Source organism: Impatiens glandulifera, chromosome 4, assembly GCF_907164915.1.
Source record: "Impatiens glandulifera chromosome 4, dImpGla2.1, whole genome shotgun sequence".
Taxonomy (NCBI): Eukaryota; Viridiplantae; Streptophyta; class Magnoliopsida; order Ericales; family Balsaminaceae; genus Impatiens; species Impatiens glandulifera.
The window spans coordinates 47,752,184-47,766,820 of NC_061865.1; the positions used below are offsets into that span (position 1 = coordinate 47,752,184).

Genomic DNA, 14,637 nt, shown 5'->3' on the forward strand with positions numbered 1-14,637 from the left:
AATTGAAGTGACTGAATAGTTTTTTTTTTTTTGTAAATAAGTGAAAAAAATAATGAAAAAAAATAGTATTTGTGAATAAGTGAGAAAAATGATAAAAATGGAAGAATATTTGTAAATAAGTAAACAAATTTGTAAAAAAAATTATTATATGATTTTTATAATATATGTAATATATTATATTTATGAAATATATCTGCAAAGTATATTATTATTAATAATATAATATATTCTAGCAACTACCAATTATTTAATTTTGAATTTTTGGGGTTCACATATAAACTTTGAACAAGGAGAATAAATAAAAAAGATTTATTTTAAATTTTAAGTTTTAATATTATAATAAATAAAAAAATATATTATTTAATATCAAACTTAAAAAAAATTCTGACAAGTCACCCAACAAATATTAGATGTGTCTCGAATTTGATCAAAATCAAGTTCAAATCGAACTTTAACCGAGCGGTTCGCAAGCGGCTCACGAGTAACTTTACTCATTTGCAGCCCTACTCTCAAATAAGGATGACAATGAAGCGTTTCGTAAAAAAAATTGTATTTATCATTCCCGTCCCTTTTTATTTAGGGATTTTTTTACTATCATCCCCGCGGGAACCGTTTATACTATATTCTTTAAAAAGATTATATAATACAATTATATAAATTGATTTTTTATTATAATATATATAGTAATATATTGAAAATTTATATTATCATAAAGAAATAAACTAAAAACTTTCATATTCAGTCAAACCGGTTTCAAATTATCATACTTACCCTCAAATCCATTTTTGTTTCAAACCTCTCATGTAGGATTAAAATTATTATACGGCAAAACTTGTAGATTTTGCTTCCAATTTTCCCTCTTCACGACATCCTTTTACCCAGACATCCAATTATTTAAACTATCAATTCAGAAATTGTGTATTTGATAATATGTTAAAATCTATTGGGTACTTCATATTGTTGTTTATTTGCTTGTAATGGAAAAGTTGAATATTGGATACACAACTGGAATAGAATCGGTCTTTCATCATTCATGTTACTCTTAAAATATATACTTATAAATAGTTTGTCTCTTTAAATTGATAAACTAATAGTCTAATACTAAGAATACAATGATAATGTATTATTATTATTATTATGGTGGTGACAAATATACTATTTCAGTCATATTTTACTAGTTAAAATAAAGACATAAGCAGATAATAAAAGACAGACATAACTATTTGGAACAAGGTTGAGTCATGTGTCCTCCCGGTCGGTCAATGGTTCATGCAACTCAATCTCTTCCTCCTTGGATTCATCTTTGGTTCCCTAAGTTGTTCCCTCTGTTTGAAGGAAACCTGAAATTGTAGATAAGTTACTGTCCCTTCACTCTTGATACCCACAGTTGCCAGCTCCATAGGTTCACCAAAAAGCTAAGGACCAAGATTTTCCGGGTTTCTGCGTTTCTAGTTGTGGCTGGCCTAGCTAAGACCATTTTGGTTCTATATTGAACTTAGAACTAACCACAACCCAACATTACCAATAATCAATTTGTGACTATTGACTAAACTAAATCTCCAATGGGTCAGCTTAAAGGAATTATTCAACCAATGTCATCAATGAAAGGATAAACAATGAATTCATACTCAAATGCAGCTTCAATTCAAACAACTAATCATTCACATTTACAACAATCTCAACTCAAAAGTTTCCAATTCCTAATAACTAGTTCAAATTCAATCCAACACCTTGATTCAAATAAGACTTTTGAGGAAGATAACTAAGTTGCAGAAATTAAGCAAATGAAGTTCATAAACATCTACAAATATCATTACATCCTTTTCTAATACAGATTCATACCCATATCAACCCATATCATCAATGAATGAAACGATAAACAGAGAGCAGTTGTAAGAATTCAACATTAACAAAAATCTACATACTTTATGCTCTTCCTTCAAATCATTCAATCAATTGTTCAAATACAACAGAAAACTTACATCTATTGTTCCCCACCAGCACTCCCCTCCTCAAGATTCTTACAATGAGCTTTGAGAAGCAAGACCAAATCTCTGGCCGGAGCTTGCAGGGTAGCCACAACCTGAATTGCAGGTCCCTGCAATGACCCAAGTAGCTGTGCATAAACCTCATCCCTGGTGGGCATTGTTTCTAGTGTCTTGAATTCCTCCGGCGCATAGTATTTCCCTTCAAACACCGCCCCTGAGAAATCATTATCCTCTAGTTTCTTCTCCTTCTGAAAGTTCCTATACGGCTTCAATGCTGCAGGAATCTCCTCACTATGGACGAACAACCAAGCGTTCATTCCAGTCATGCAAGGCTTTAACACTTCCCATTTTGTTCCTTCAATGGCTTTGTAAACTAAAGTGTTCTTCGCCACAAGGAGTTTGGATGTCTCGGGGAGAGATTTACGGAGGTCTTGTATTTGTTTCACAGTTAAACCCTTGTAACGAATACCAGCAAGGAGGTAGCAATTCTCAAGCTGATTCTTGACGTTTTCCACTGTTTCTTCTTTCTTGGTTCGACTGATGGCTGATCGAATCGTGGAGGAACGACGGTGGTGGATGGAGTGGGAAGTGGAATGGGGAATGGGGAGAGAAAATGGGTTTCTGAAATGGGATTTTAGGGATAGGGAGTTGGGTGATTGTGGAGGTTTTGATGTTGGGAAGTTGAAGATAGCTGCGGCTTCCATGGCGGATGGTGTTCAGAGAGAGATGAGGAAGACGGGTACAGTACCAATTCAATCTCTTCCTTCATATCTTATCTGAAAAGAAAAATAATATATTTTGTCCCCTGAACTTGACAAAAGTATTCAATCAAACTCCACAACTTTAATTTGTAAAAGAAATATATTTTTGAGAAACCTTAAGAGGTCAATGGTGCGGTGATGTGTTTCTACTCCTATAATTTTTTCCTATTATATTGGTCCCGTTCGGTTTTGAAGAATCCCTGCGAGATACCGACTATAGAATTATGGTGAAATCGGAATGGAGTCGGGACTGACAACACAAATATTATCATCGCTCAATCCTCGTTTAGTTTCGGGGAAAAATCGCCCGTAACAGACAATTCGGGTCAAAAACCCGCGTGACGGGTTATAAATGTCATTCTTAACCTCAATATCAATGACTAAAAAAGTTATGGTTATGAACATTGATTTGATTAGTAAAATGCTTGAGTATTGCTTATATAATACTTACCTAATTATTATTTAGTAATTAGAAGATTCAAGTTTATTATTATAACAATGATTAGTAATTTGATTACTAATCACAAATTCATAAAGATTATATTACTACTTATGAAATTTATTTGTTAACTCCTTAGTTATAAACTGGTTGAAATTTTCTTTATAAACTATTTTAATGAAGGGTTTACTTTTGAAGCCTAATCAACATGAGATTGAATGAAGTTCATACTCTTCAAGCTATTAAATATTTTATTGTCTGAAGCTAATGAATGAAACTAGGTTATTGCACACTTCATCTAGGGTAAGCAAAACTGGCCAAATTGTTTAAACCCGAATTGAAAATCAAATTAACCGACCAAATCGAATAACCGACAAACCAAACCCAATGGTTCAGTTGAGTGAGATTAAAGATAGGGCTGAACTTTTTTTAAATAAATTTGATGTATAATGTATTATTAAACAATAATTTATAAAAAAGAATGAAACAATGGAACTGACTAACTAACCAAACCTAAACACCCATACATAGAGTTGTATTAAGGTGATGCTAATTTACTGCTTTGGGTGTTTACCTTTCACCATTCAAAAATCACAATCAATTATTTATCTTCTAAAGCATTAATTGTTACATTACCAATTTACCAAATCAGATTCACAACAAATATTTAGCTTCTAAAAATAACCAAATATCACTATGCAAAATAACACAAATAAAATTCAAAATAATTATTTTTCTATACTCAAAATATCTATATAATAAATAAACCCTAAGCTTCAGTAAGATGTTTAAATTAAAATTTTGACCTCTAAACTTTTGACATCTAAAATTTTAAGACAAAAAATGAAGTAAACAATTTGAAAACAAGTAAAAAAAGAAAAGAAAAAAGAAACCAACTCTCCAAAAACTAATTTGACAATACAGAATTAAAACAAATCAAATCCATATCTATACTATATATAAACGATATGCAGTTAATAAGCAAACATAGAAGAGTACTACTACCACCACCATTAAAAGGATCCATAAAAGTCTGAGAAATTGCAGAATGATTGATAGATTTATAACCCATATACCCCACCATATATATTGCGGGAGGAGGAGGTAGGCATTTGTAACATTGAATCTCCATAGAAACTATTGAATCCAACCGCCTTTTCATTTCTCCCAATCTCGCCTCCCATTGACGCAGCTTCGTTTCCATTAACAGTGTGTACCTCTTCCAAAGCCGGTATTACATACCCATTTGACATGCACCCATTGTTGTAGTATTTCAAACCAGAATTAGAATCAGTACCGTAAGTGTTGTAGGCATGATGATGATTGCGAGCTTGATGATCAACATTATAGTGCTGCTGCTGCTGTTGTTGCTGCCTCCCAATAGATCCATAAGCACCACCATTATTCCTGGCAGAAACTTCCACTTCATAATTATTATTGTTATTAGGAGGAGGAGGATATTGTAGTTGTTGTTGCTGTTGATGATGATTCAAAAGCCAATGTCTACTTGCAGCATCCTCTTCATACATCATCATGCTACTATTACTCGGTTCTACTTGCCTAGAACCTAGTCCTGAACTAAACAACTGCCTACCCATCATCAAATTGGAAGTAGGATCATCATATCCATTGTGAACCATTCCAGATGAAGTTCCACCATAGCGAAGATCATTCGGAAAGGATAACGTCCTCAAGAATGAACTACCTGAAAACAACCATTTTAGTAAGTGGGTGGTATTTTCGCCAAAAAGAAAACCAAGAGAAATTTTGGTATATACCAGAGGCAGCAGCACTTGGGGGGATTTGGTTTGTTTTCTCACAAGAAAATCCCGGGGGTGGTTCTCTATATGGTACTGGAAATCCTGGTGGACCTTTTAAGCTATGTGACCTCGACACTGTCAAATAAAAATATTGTATATTGTAAATAATTTCATATATATGTAGCAAAACTCAAACACTTTGTGAGAAGAAGAAGAGTGCATCTTTTATGTTGACATGAGCAACATACAGATATAAACCATTTTCCCTCATAAACAACTAAAAATTATTGATCATCAGTCTTTTTAACTTGGGAGATGATCATAAGCATGAGTATATGTTATACAAACTAAAACAAGCGGATAATTAACTTGGATGTAATTGACAGGCTATTAGTCTTCTTTTTTTGCTCATTGGAAAGTAGTATTCTTCACTTAAGAAACATACCTTTAGACATGTTATAGCATGCATCGTTTTTTAAAATCAAGGAAATTAAATGTCAAAACTTGACACGGGCTGTTGTGTGAGTCTGAGATGAATTTCAACCCCTTCAAGTTCAAGACATGACGAAATAATGCAAAAAAATGGTTTTACATGGAAGAATTCCATTTCATGAAACAAAGATGCAAGTAGATTAGAACATTTTCCAAACAAGTAGTATAAACAAGAAATACCGAGAATGGCAATGCACTGTCACAATATTGTCTGCTTGAAAGGGTAAAATGGCTAAAAACTAGGGTAACATCATGTAAACATTAAAAAACATGTGACAATGTAGATATCCTATTAAGATAATGTATGCTGTAGGAAAGAAAAAAGAGAGAAGAAACCAAGGTGTAACTTGATGAAACAGAAACTGAAAATCTGCACCTAATCTTGTCCTACTGGAAGCATTATCACATTATTGCATGTCTGGAAACACTATCTTTGGTCAAATATCTCTATGAGATTTGAAAACCAAATTTAGTCAGAAAGATTCAGAAATTAATTGGCAGTTTCTTGTTTGGATCCGGATTTCAATCCAAAAACAGAAAGTTTTTCCAAATGGACCTCTACAAGCTTGTTTGTATAAAATCTATATAACCCTTCATCAACCAAGACCTATATTTTAAGAGACAAAGTAAATAAGTGTTACCATTATGCGGTGGTTTCCCATGAAAGACCTGCTCCAGGTTTGGCTGTTTAGTAATACTAGTCAGATGATCAAAAGATGGGTCTATGTAGGGTACTTTATTCCGAGAACCATCATCTGTTGCAAATGAAAACCTAGACTTCTGGCTACCACCTTGATATTTCCAAGAACCACGCAACCTATCAGCTCCATCAAGCAAGTCACCTTTGCTGTGAGACAGGTTGACAGAATCATCCCATGAGTCTAAATCCATGGATAAAATATTGGAGATTATGCTGCTTTCAACTGCTGCATCATATGCAGAGTTCTCATCATTGTAAGCTGTATTATTACCATCTTCAAGCCTTCTTAGCTGTTCAATGATTTCATCATTGGCAAATGAAGTGGACAGTCTAAGATACCCATCAGATATGGAAGAAATTTGGCTTTCGTTCTCACTGTAAGACGATACATATTTAGGTATAGAAGTTTCATCAGGATGATTATTTACATAGTTCCCACCCGCACTGCAATTAATTCCCAAGCGATCATTTCCTTGCCAAAGATAACTGTTAGAATGATTTGATGTCCTCGTAGGAAGAGATGAAGTTTGGATGGAAGAAGGATCCAAGCCCTCAGAAAACTCCAAGCTCTTATCTTCAAATGGCAGAAAATCTTGATCTTCAAAATAATTTCCACAAGGCTGTCCTCCAATGCTTGTATTATTATTAGTAGGGGTAAAACCAGATCGTCCAAGTGCTGGCAAGTTTGAACTTCCATCAATGGCATTGTTTCCAGGCACTCTAATATCTCTGAAAGGTGAGTCGACGTCATGTATAGTAATATCAAGATATTTAGATTCACTGCAATTAGATTGGTCAATGTTAACTGAACCAAAGTCAGAACATAATTGAGAAATCTTGTTATTACTATCATCAACATAAGCTTCTTTATCTGGATCAACAGTGCAGCGACCAACAATATCTACAAAACTTGTCAGACTATTTGTTGTTTTTACTCCATCCTTCTCTTTAGACAAAAGTGATGACATGCTGTTGGGACTTACAGCAGAAGGTTGCAACTCCTGTTCAACAATGGGAAAACATATTTTGTGTCAATCAATCTATACCAAGAGTTAGTTATTCTTGTTTTCTAAAAAAAGAAATATTAGCCTATTTGGAAGTGGATATTTTGTCACAGTTACAATTTCATTGAAATTTTGCTAAAGTTGAAATTGATTTTTTCATTTGGTATAAGATTTTTTCTAATCCAGATTCTTTTTTGGATAATGATTCAGATTATAGATTTTAGTTGATTCACTTAGTATACAAATTATTTATAACATATGATGCAAATTATAATATAATTTTTTGCTTCATTTGGTAAAGATATATTTGTTATGATTAGATTAATTTTGGATCATGACCAATATTGTTTTCTCTATCATTGTGATTTTTGGCAACATAACAAACCTAGATTTTGTTGGATCATGATCAACATGAAAAAAGTTTTTAACAAAACAGCCCATTTAGATATAAATCAACATGTTAAATTGCCAGCACAAGAAACCATGAGACTCAAATTATTATAATAACGTAAATCAGAGATTAACAAATCTTACTTTTTGAGGATTGAAAGGATCAATTTGTTGATCTAGAGGCGGAGGTAACTTAACTCCTGAGCGCCATTGCATGGGCCGTGCTGCACCCACAATTTGTTGAACTCTATTCCTGTCAAATCAAGTTACATGCAAAATTTAACTATGATTTCAGGTCAAGTACATTCAATGGAAAGGACACAAAAATGTCATATTCAGCAAAACAAAATGATCAATGAAGTAAGAAGTTCAAGAGGAATGCTACTACACAAAGAACTTAATATAATTGACTGAAAAGATTCACCAACACAGTTTTTCCTGTAGATTCTTCCAAGTGCTAAATTCTTCATGGCTGCAATCTTATGTCTCACACAATATGCAGCAAGACAGTGAGAACTCTACACACATTTATTTTATTGACCTCAAAAAGAATAGAACATGTAACTGACACATTGAAATCACACCAAGGCTCAAAACTGAAAACAGATAGTTCAGTACATATATTACTTTCTCTTCATTTTTATTTGGAAAATGAAAGTTTGCATCTTTAATCCATTTAGTCCCAACCCAACAAGCTCAAATAAAACTCTTTCAACGAACCCATGATAGTCAGTCCAGTCATATTTTAGACTTGCCACCAAATTCAATTGTCACTAAGAAGTGACTTCTTACACAAAAACAAGTTCCAAAGAAAAAGTGAAAAAATATTACTTTCTGAATCCAATTGCTCCTTAACATAATTTTTTTTTGTACTTGGGATAAAGATGTATGAGCCTATAGAACAGATCCTGCTCCTTGACATAATGCTAGTATCTAACATACATGACCACATTCAATGATAATCTCGCATCAAAAACATTACACGATCTTATTGGCAAGCACAAATGTGTTGCAATCCAAATATATCAGGTCTTTGAAATTTTGTTTTTGTGAAATCTGGTCAGAGAAGCCACTGAAACATGGAAACCATATATTTGGAATTCTTAAAGAGATAATATAATGGTATACACTTATATAAGAAATGATTATTTTCTACGAAATAAAAAGTCACGATAAAAAATGTAGTAAAACAAAAAGTTATACCAAATAAAATTTCATCTAATTCAAACACAATCTTCATACCATATGCAGAAAAAATCACTTTCAGTTTCGCAACTTCGAACATGATTATGATGGAGATTGTTACAAAAGAGGAAGTCACTTAGTCGAACTAAAAAAATCAAGATATGTAACTGATTTTTATGCAGAATCAAGATATCTTAATTTTCCATCTCTCTGCCTCTACCAATCTTCCTGTCATATGGCAGTTCTAGTTGTGTCTATGATGAACCAACTGAGTCACATGTAAGGATTGGTAGAGAGAGTGATAGAACAGAAATATTGTTGGCTAGCAAGTGTTCTTAATATTTTAATAGAAACCACTTGACTTCCAAGTGTACGAGTATCCAATGAAATATCAAAATATTGAAAGCAAAGATATATGAGCACAAAGGTTAAAGTGTACCTTGTATGTAGTGCAGCTTCTTCATCTTTACTAAAACTATCTTCTTCAGCCCCAATTTTATGTAAATATAAGCAAGCAGGATTTGTGCAAGGCTGGAAACAATAGAAAAACGTTCTTAGTAAAGCAATCCCCCCCAATGTCCTTTCAATGTATGATAGTTCAAATTATACAGACCAGAGATTTCATAAGCTAATTCAGTATGTCTTACCATGTTTCTCAACCATGCATGGCAATACTTTGCAGTTCCAAATGATGCTCTGCACAGGTAAAATTTCACATGGTCAACAATAATAATAAAAGGCATGCTCAGGCAATTGAGAAGAGAAAGTACAGTACATGCCTTAACAATCTACCATCCAGAAGAAAACCATGGACTGATTGAATACAACGAATTGCTTCCTCCTCTTTTGAGTAAGTAATATACCTAGGAGATGCCAACGGAGTAAAAAAATGAGTTGATAACTGAAAAAAGACATAAAGACAGATTGTTCTTTAATCAAAATTCCAAACTAACCCAATCAAATACCATGCAATTAAAAGAAAAGTATATTCCATTTTTTTTGCTTACTAAGATAGCCACTATAATTTTTCTTTAGCTTCAAAACGAAATCATTAAGGTACTTCAGGAACTTCCAGATATGCTTTTCAAGATAGTATGATGAATGCTACAGATTGACTTTCCCTTCAAGTCTCAAATCAAAACTTACATTCTGCTAGAAAACAAAAGACATGGAGAAACATGCAGGAAGAAACACTTACTACAATTCACCTAAGGACTGACTAGGTAGCAAATAACAATCACATTGATATTTAACTGTATGCTAGTAGCTGATTTCATGTCAGCCAAAATTGAAAAACGCCAAAAGAAAATCATATTTTGACCTCAAGCTTGGTGATAACTTCAAATGAGATCATAGTGTCAGTTATGTTCAATACAAAATAGGACACAATGTATGAGAAAAGTTCAAATGGAACCACCAGTATCGAATACAGGTGATAATATCAGCAAAATAATGTTCTCCTGTGCTTCCAGACATGCCGAGACCATTGAGAGTAAATGTACACTAAAACTTGAGAAAAGTTTGAATGAGAACACTTCATCACATTTAAATTTCATTATTATTCCAGATTTAAACTTTACTCAGCTTAAATCTTCATGAGAATTTTTCTCAAACTTTAAGCCTTGTTTCAAACATTATTGGTAACTTTATGTTGTCATTTGAACTTTTCTCAATCCGTGTCTTATTTTGAATGAAACTGAACATTGATTCTTGATTTGAACCTTTTGTCAAGCTTTAGGTCTTCATTTATACTTTAAGCCAATAAAACGGATGTCAGTTTTAACATAACCATTTATTGTATCCTTCAGCACATAGGATACGGACGAAGAACATCAATCAAGTAAATGGTTTAGCAATTCTCACAACCAAGGCAAGACAAAATATGAAGATTATTGAAAAGGAAAAAAATCACAACCATGATCAAATATCTAGGGTATAATGGAAGCATCAAAATGATATGCCTTAGAGAATCATAAAGATTTTAGTAACAACACAAAGTAAAATCATATATTCAGCAGTATTTAAACTCAAAATGCCAGAAAATCTGAAATATTAGTAAGGGCAATAGTGAATCATATAAAATGAGCATAATGATCAACTTACACACTACAAGAGTCATTAACAAATTGCTGAATAGTTCCTCCTGAAGTCCGAGACAAAGAAACCTTTGAAACTTTTCCATACAGGCCAAAATATTCTTTCCGTTGCAGGAGCTGCTCCAACCAATATCACAGACAACAAATTTATTAGATAAATAATCAGTTTTCAGATTTCTCAATTAATAATGAAAAGGAGATAATAGCAGGAAAATAGCATACATCTTCATCAGCTAGACTCAGCGGAAGACCAATTACATAAGCCATTCTCCGCTGAATAACTCTGACATTAGTTAGGTCCTTCTTTACCTCAACCTTCTTTGGTTTTACCTTCTGCACTACATTCTTCTGATCTTTCTTTATTGACCTCAACCTTGTTAGAAAAAAAAATAAGGAACATAAGACTTGATTTTGTAACAAATTGTACACATAGCTTGTTCATAGTGGTGGATCAGCAACCTTTCACAGTTTTCCTCCATTCCTACAATCTTTTTCTTGTCATAAGGTGTCCGACAAGCAGGACAAAGACCCTCAGATTTTACTTTTTCTGCCATGTCCATTATCTGATGCCAACACCAAACACATACCTAAAAAATGTAAAGAGAAAAAAATATCAAAATAACGAGAGCACATTATGCCGGGGAATCGTCAATGCAATATATGCACAAAATAACACTTTTTTCACAGATGATATAAACTAATAAATGCATCTGATGGAAGACGTGAATGCAAAATATTAACATATCGAATATTTGACCAAAAATATGAGAAATGCAGAACAAATGCTTAAAGACATGGTGCATGCTTAATTCCTGGTCCAACTTTGACCAAAAACACATGCTAACAAGTTTAATCTGTACGCTTAGAAACTTAACCTGTATACAAACAGCATGTATAAAACGAATTGTCATCACATATCTAGGTAACTAAGAGCACACATTCAATTTACACATGTTCAAAGTTAACCAGAAACTCACGTCCATAGTTTAAACAATGGTTATCAGTTGCTTATTTGAATTGCTCAGATGTTCTTGAAACAACAAGCAAATGAGCAATAATACAACATTTTTGTTAGATTGATGCAGAAATCTTAGTTGATTATTTGAATTGCTACCACATGCTTGAAAGAATAAACAATAATACTGCTCTATTTCTGAGGTTCAATTTCAGGCTGCAACCAGAACTAAACTCGCCAGGTATCAAAATTAGACCCTAAGAAGGAAAAGTACCTAAGGTATGCTCCAGCCTTGAATACATACAGGTCTAATGTTATTAGATACCGTGACAGTAGTGGTTAGCAGCAATGAAGGGAGGAAATACTTGAGCATGTTTATTAAGATTAAGATAGCAACAGCTGTAAATCTTTTGATTTATATTTAAAATTTGGCATGTATATATCAAGGGTTAAGGGACATTTTGCTTCATCTCTTCATGATAAGGGTAAAATCATCCTGTCTAAACCCTAACTACCTGTGTATTTCAGAAGCTCCAGTTCCAAATCCCTAAAGTGTCATTTCAACCCTAGTAAAAGTGACAGGCAAAGCAATCAACCAAACCTAAATAAGTTGTCAATTCCTTCTCTTCCAAATTAGGCCCCACCAAAATCTAGGGTTTCAACATTTTAACATTTCAAAGAGCTTCACCTCATAAATGGACTCATCTTGCATCATTACACAGATTTAGGTCAAGTCATAACAAGTTCAATCTCACAAATATGCACATCTAAACACAAATTAATCCTTTCATACATATAAAGAAAACGAAACAAGTCTATAAAATCAAAATTGTGTTCTTCAAACCTCGTAACCACATTTGCAAGGCTTCAACTGTTGATCGGTCCAGTCCATCTCTTCAGCACACAAAGGACACTTCTTCCCCTCTTCGTTACTCATGACTCAACACTAGAGATGAAAACAGAACAAAAATAAACATTATAAGATACGAAAAAACACAAAAATAAAGGCGCATTCGTATGCATTCGAAAGAAATAGATTACGAACGTCTAACGATAAGAAAGATCAGGTTAAGCGAAATTAAAGAGCAACTAGAAATGATGAAATGCAAGAGATTGAAGTAATAGTTGTGGAAATGAGTAAAAAAGATGGGGAAAAGTGGTGGGAATGGGGTTTGGGCGTGTATGTAGACCTGGTGGATAAGATTGAGTAGAAGAGAAATGCGGTGATAGAGTTTGCAATGAAGAAATGAGTGAAAGAGTTAGGGTTAGTTAAAGTTTGAAAGGCTTTGGGAGCTTACAGTGCTACGATGATCGAAGAACACAGACAGCGCTTTTAGGAGAGAGAAAACAATGCAAGAGAGTACGGCAATGGAAATGAAGGCCACAGGATTGGTTGCTTTTTGTGGATGGCTTTTTTAATGGCTGCCTGTCCACTCTCACTAGGAGAATGATTCACTGGGCTATGGACCAGGATAGGATTTCATGATCCTCACTTTTAAAGGATTTTTGTTTTGACAAAAAAAAAATTGAAAATAAAAGATTTTAAATTAATAAATTCTTTTTTTCACTATGACAAGAAAGTGTAACAAAAGGTTTGACATTTTTACTCTTAACTTAAAACGTTTTACTTTTTACTAAGAAAAAGTTAATAGTATTAATGTAATCTCGATTTTAGATTATGTAACGGGTGGATTACATTTTCTCACAAAATACAATGACATGTGTCAAAAGAAAGAAAGAAATCGAATTCACCACCACATGTGGGCTCTTCTGCAGAACCTTTCATCAAAAGTCGCGGATTTATGGGTCAAATGGATTGAATTGAGCTCTAACAATAAAATCGCGGACGACTGAAAATCAATTCCCCTTATCATACAGTGGACAATTTGAAAAGAAATAAATATAAGAGTTTTCGAAAGAAAAGTTATGAATATGAGCGTCTCAAAGGATTTAAGTTACACGCGTTCGCCTCAATCTGAAAAAGAGAGGTTTACGGGATTAGAATTTTTCGATTTTATTGGCATTTACAAATTTTAAATTATTTTTTTATTTATTATTTTTTTTTATTTTTTGTAACGTTTAAACGTATTTTATGTTTTTTTTAATAAAAGTTAAATTAAAAGAAAATTTTGTCAAAGACATACATTTAACCATTAAGGAAGAAGATGATTGCCCAATGGAACATTCAAATTAGGTTTTAGTCTCCTTATGACACACTAACACTTAATAACTAACTCTTCTTTCTTCATCTAATTTATAACTCTTTCTTAAAAGTGATTTTAAAAACAAAACATTTTTCTAAAATCAAAACTTTCTTGTGCAAAGCATTTCGCAATGGGATTTTGGGGTTGTTAAAGCACACATTGTTTTGTAAATCAGAAAATGATTCACTACCAATTTATTAGAAATTTGAGAAGAAGAAAAAAGCTAGAATGTTTGATGGTGGAAACATATACTATAATTCTTCAAATGAAATTCTCAAGGCTAGTAAGGGGATCAATACAATCTATGAAAAAAGTTTTCAAAGCTCTTAAGGGGATCAATAAAATCTATGGAAGAAGTTCTCAAGGCTCATAAGGGGATTAATAAAATCTATAGACCAACTTCATCATCGTATGAACCCAAAATTTGTGATTTAAACGACGATAAATGAATACCCACTTGAGGAAGGCTGAATCGAATTCAATTGAGACGCAATAATAAATTGACACACTAAGAAAGTGATATTCATAACGTTTGTCGCATGTGAGATTCAACATTTGTTCGGGGCAAAGCGAAAGGATTGGATTTTTCTATCAATTGCTTGTGAAATCATTTTGGTGACAAAGTTAGAAATCCATAAAGCACTATTTGAATCTAATTCGCAA

The 14,637-nt window shown here is 33.2% G+C and overlaps 2 protein-coding genes across 2 annotated transcripts; both read right to left on the bottom strand.

The window, feature by feature from the left end:
* Positions 1 to 1,785: 1,785 nt before the first annotated feature.
* Positions 1,786 to 2,757, bottom strand: LOC124936585 (50S ribosomal protein L10, chloroplastic-like). The gene has a single exon (XM_047477097.1). The coding sequence runs from the start codon at positions 2,690 to 2,692 to the stop codon at positions 1,985 to 1,987; it is 708 nt and encodes a 235-aa protein (XP_047333053.1). The 5' UTR covers positions 2,693 to 2,757; the 3' UTR covers positions 1,786 to 1,984.
* Positions 2,758 to 4,085: 1,328 nt separating this feature from the next.
* LOC124933635 lies at positions 4,086 to 13,190 on the bottom strand. The gene is made up of 12 exons (XM_047474069.1): positions 13,069 to 13,190; positions 12,615 to 12,716; positions 11,275 to 11,402; positions 11,038 to 11,188; positions 10,823 to 10,932; positions 9,499 to 9,582; positions 9,367 to 9,415; positions 9,159 to 9,250; positions 7,679 to 7,787; positions 6,082 to 7,141; positions 4,967 to 5,083; positions 4,086 to 4,893 (listed from the first exon to the last, which is right to left on the bottom strand). The coding sequence occupies exons 2-12, from the start codon at positions 12,705 to 12,707 to the stop codon at positions 4,250 to 4,252; spliced, it is 2,637 nt and encodes an 878-aa protein (XP_047330025.1). The 5' UTR covers positions 12,708 to 12,716; positions 13,069 to 13,190; the 3' UTR covers positions 4,086 to 4,249.
* Between the last annotated feature and the right edge of the window lie 1,447 nt (positions 13,191 to 14,637).

What these genes read in the sequence shown, in the direction of transcription:
- LOC124936585 (XM_047477097.1), bottom strand. Translation starts at nt 2,692, where the DNA reads ATGGAAGCCGCAGCTATCTTCAACTTCCCAACATCAAAACCTCCACAA.
- LOC124933635 (XM_047474069.1), bottom strand. Translation starts at nt 12,707, where the DNA reads ATGAGTAACGAAGAGGGGAAGAAGTGTCCTTTGTGTGCTGAAGAGATG. An exon ending in CTTGCAAATGTGGTTACGAG is followed by an intron (nt 11,403 to 12,614) that starts GTTTGAAGAACA and finishes TACATTTTTTAG; the next exon opens with GTATGTGTTTGGTGTTGGCA. An exon ending in GTTAATGACTCTTGTAGTGT is followed by an intron (nt 9,583 to 10,822) that starts GTAAGTTGATCA and finishes GGCATCTCCTAG; the next exon opens with GTATATTACTTACTCAAAAG.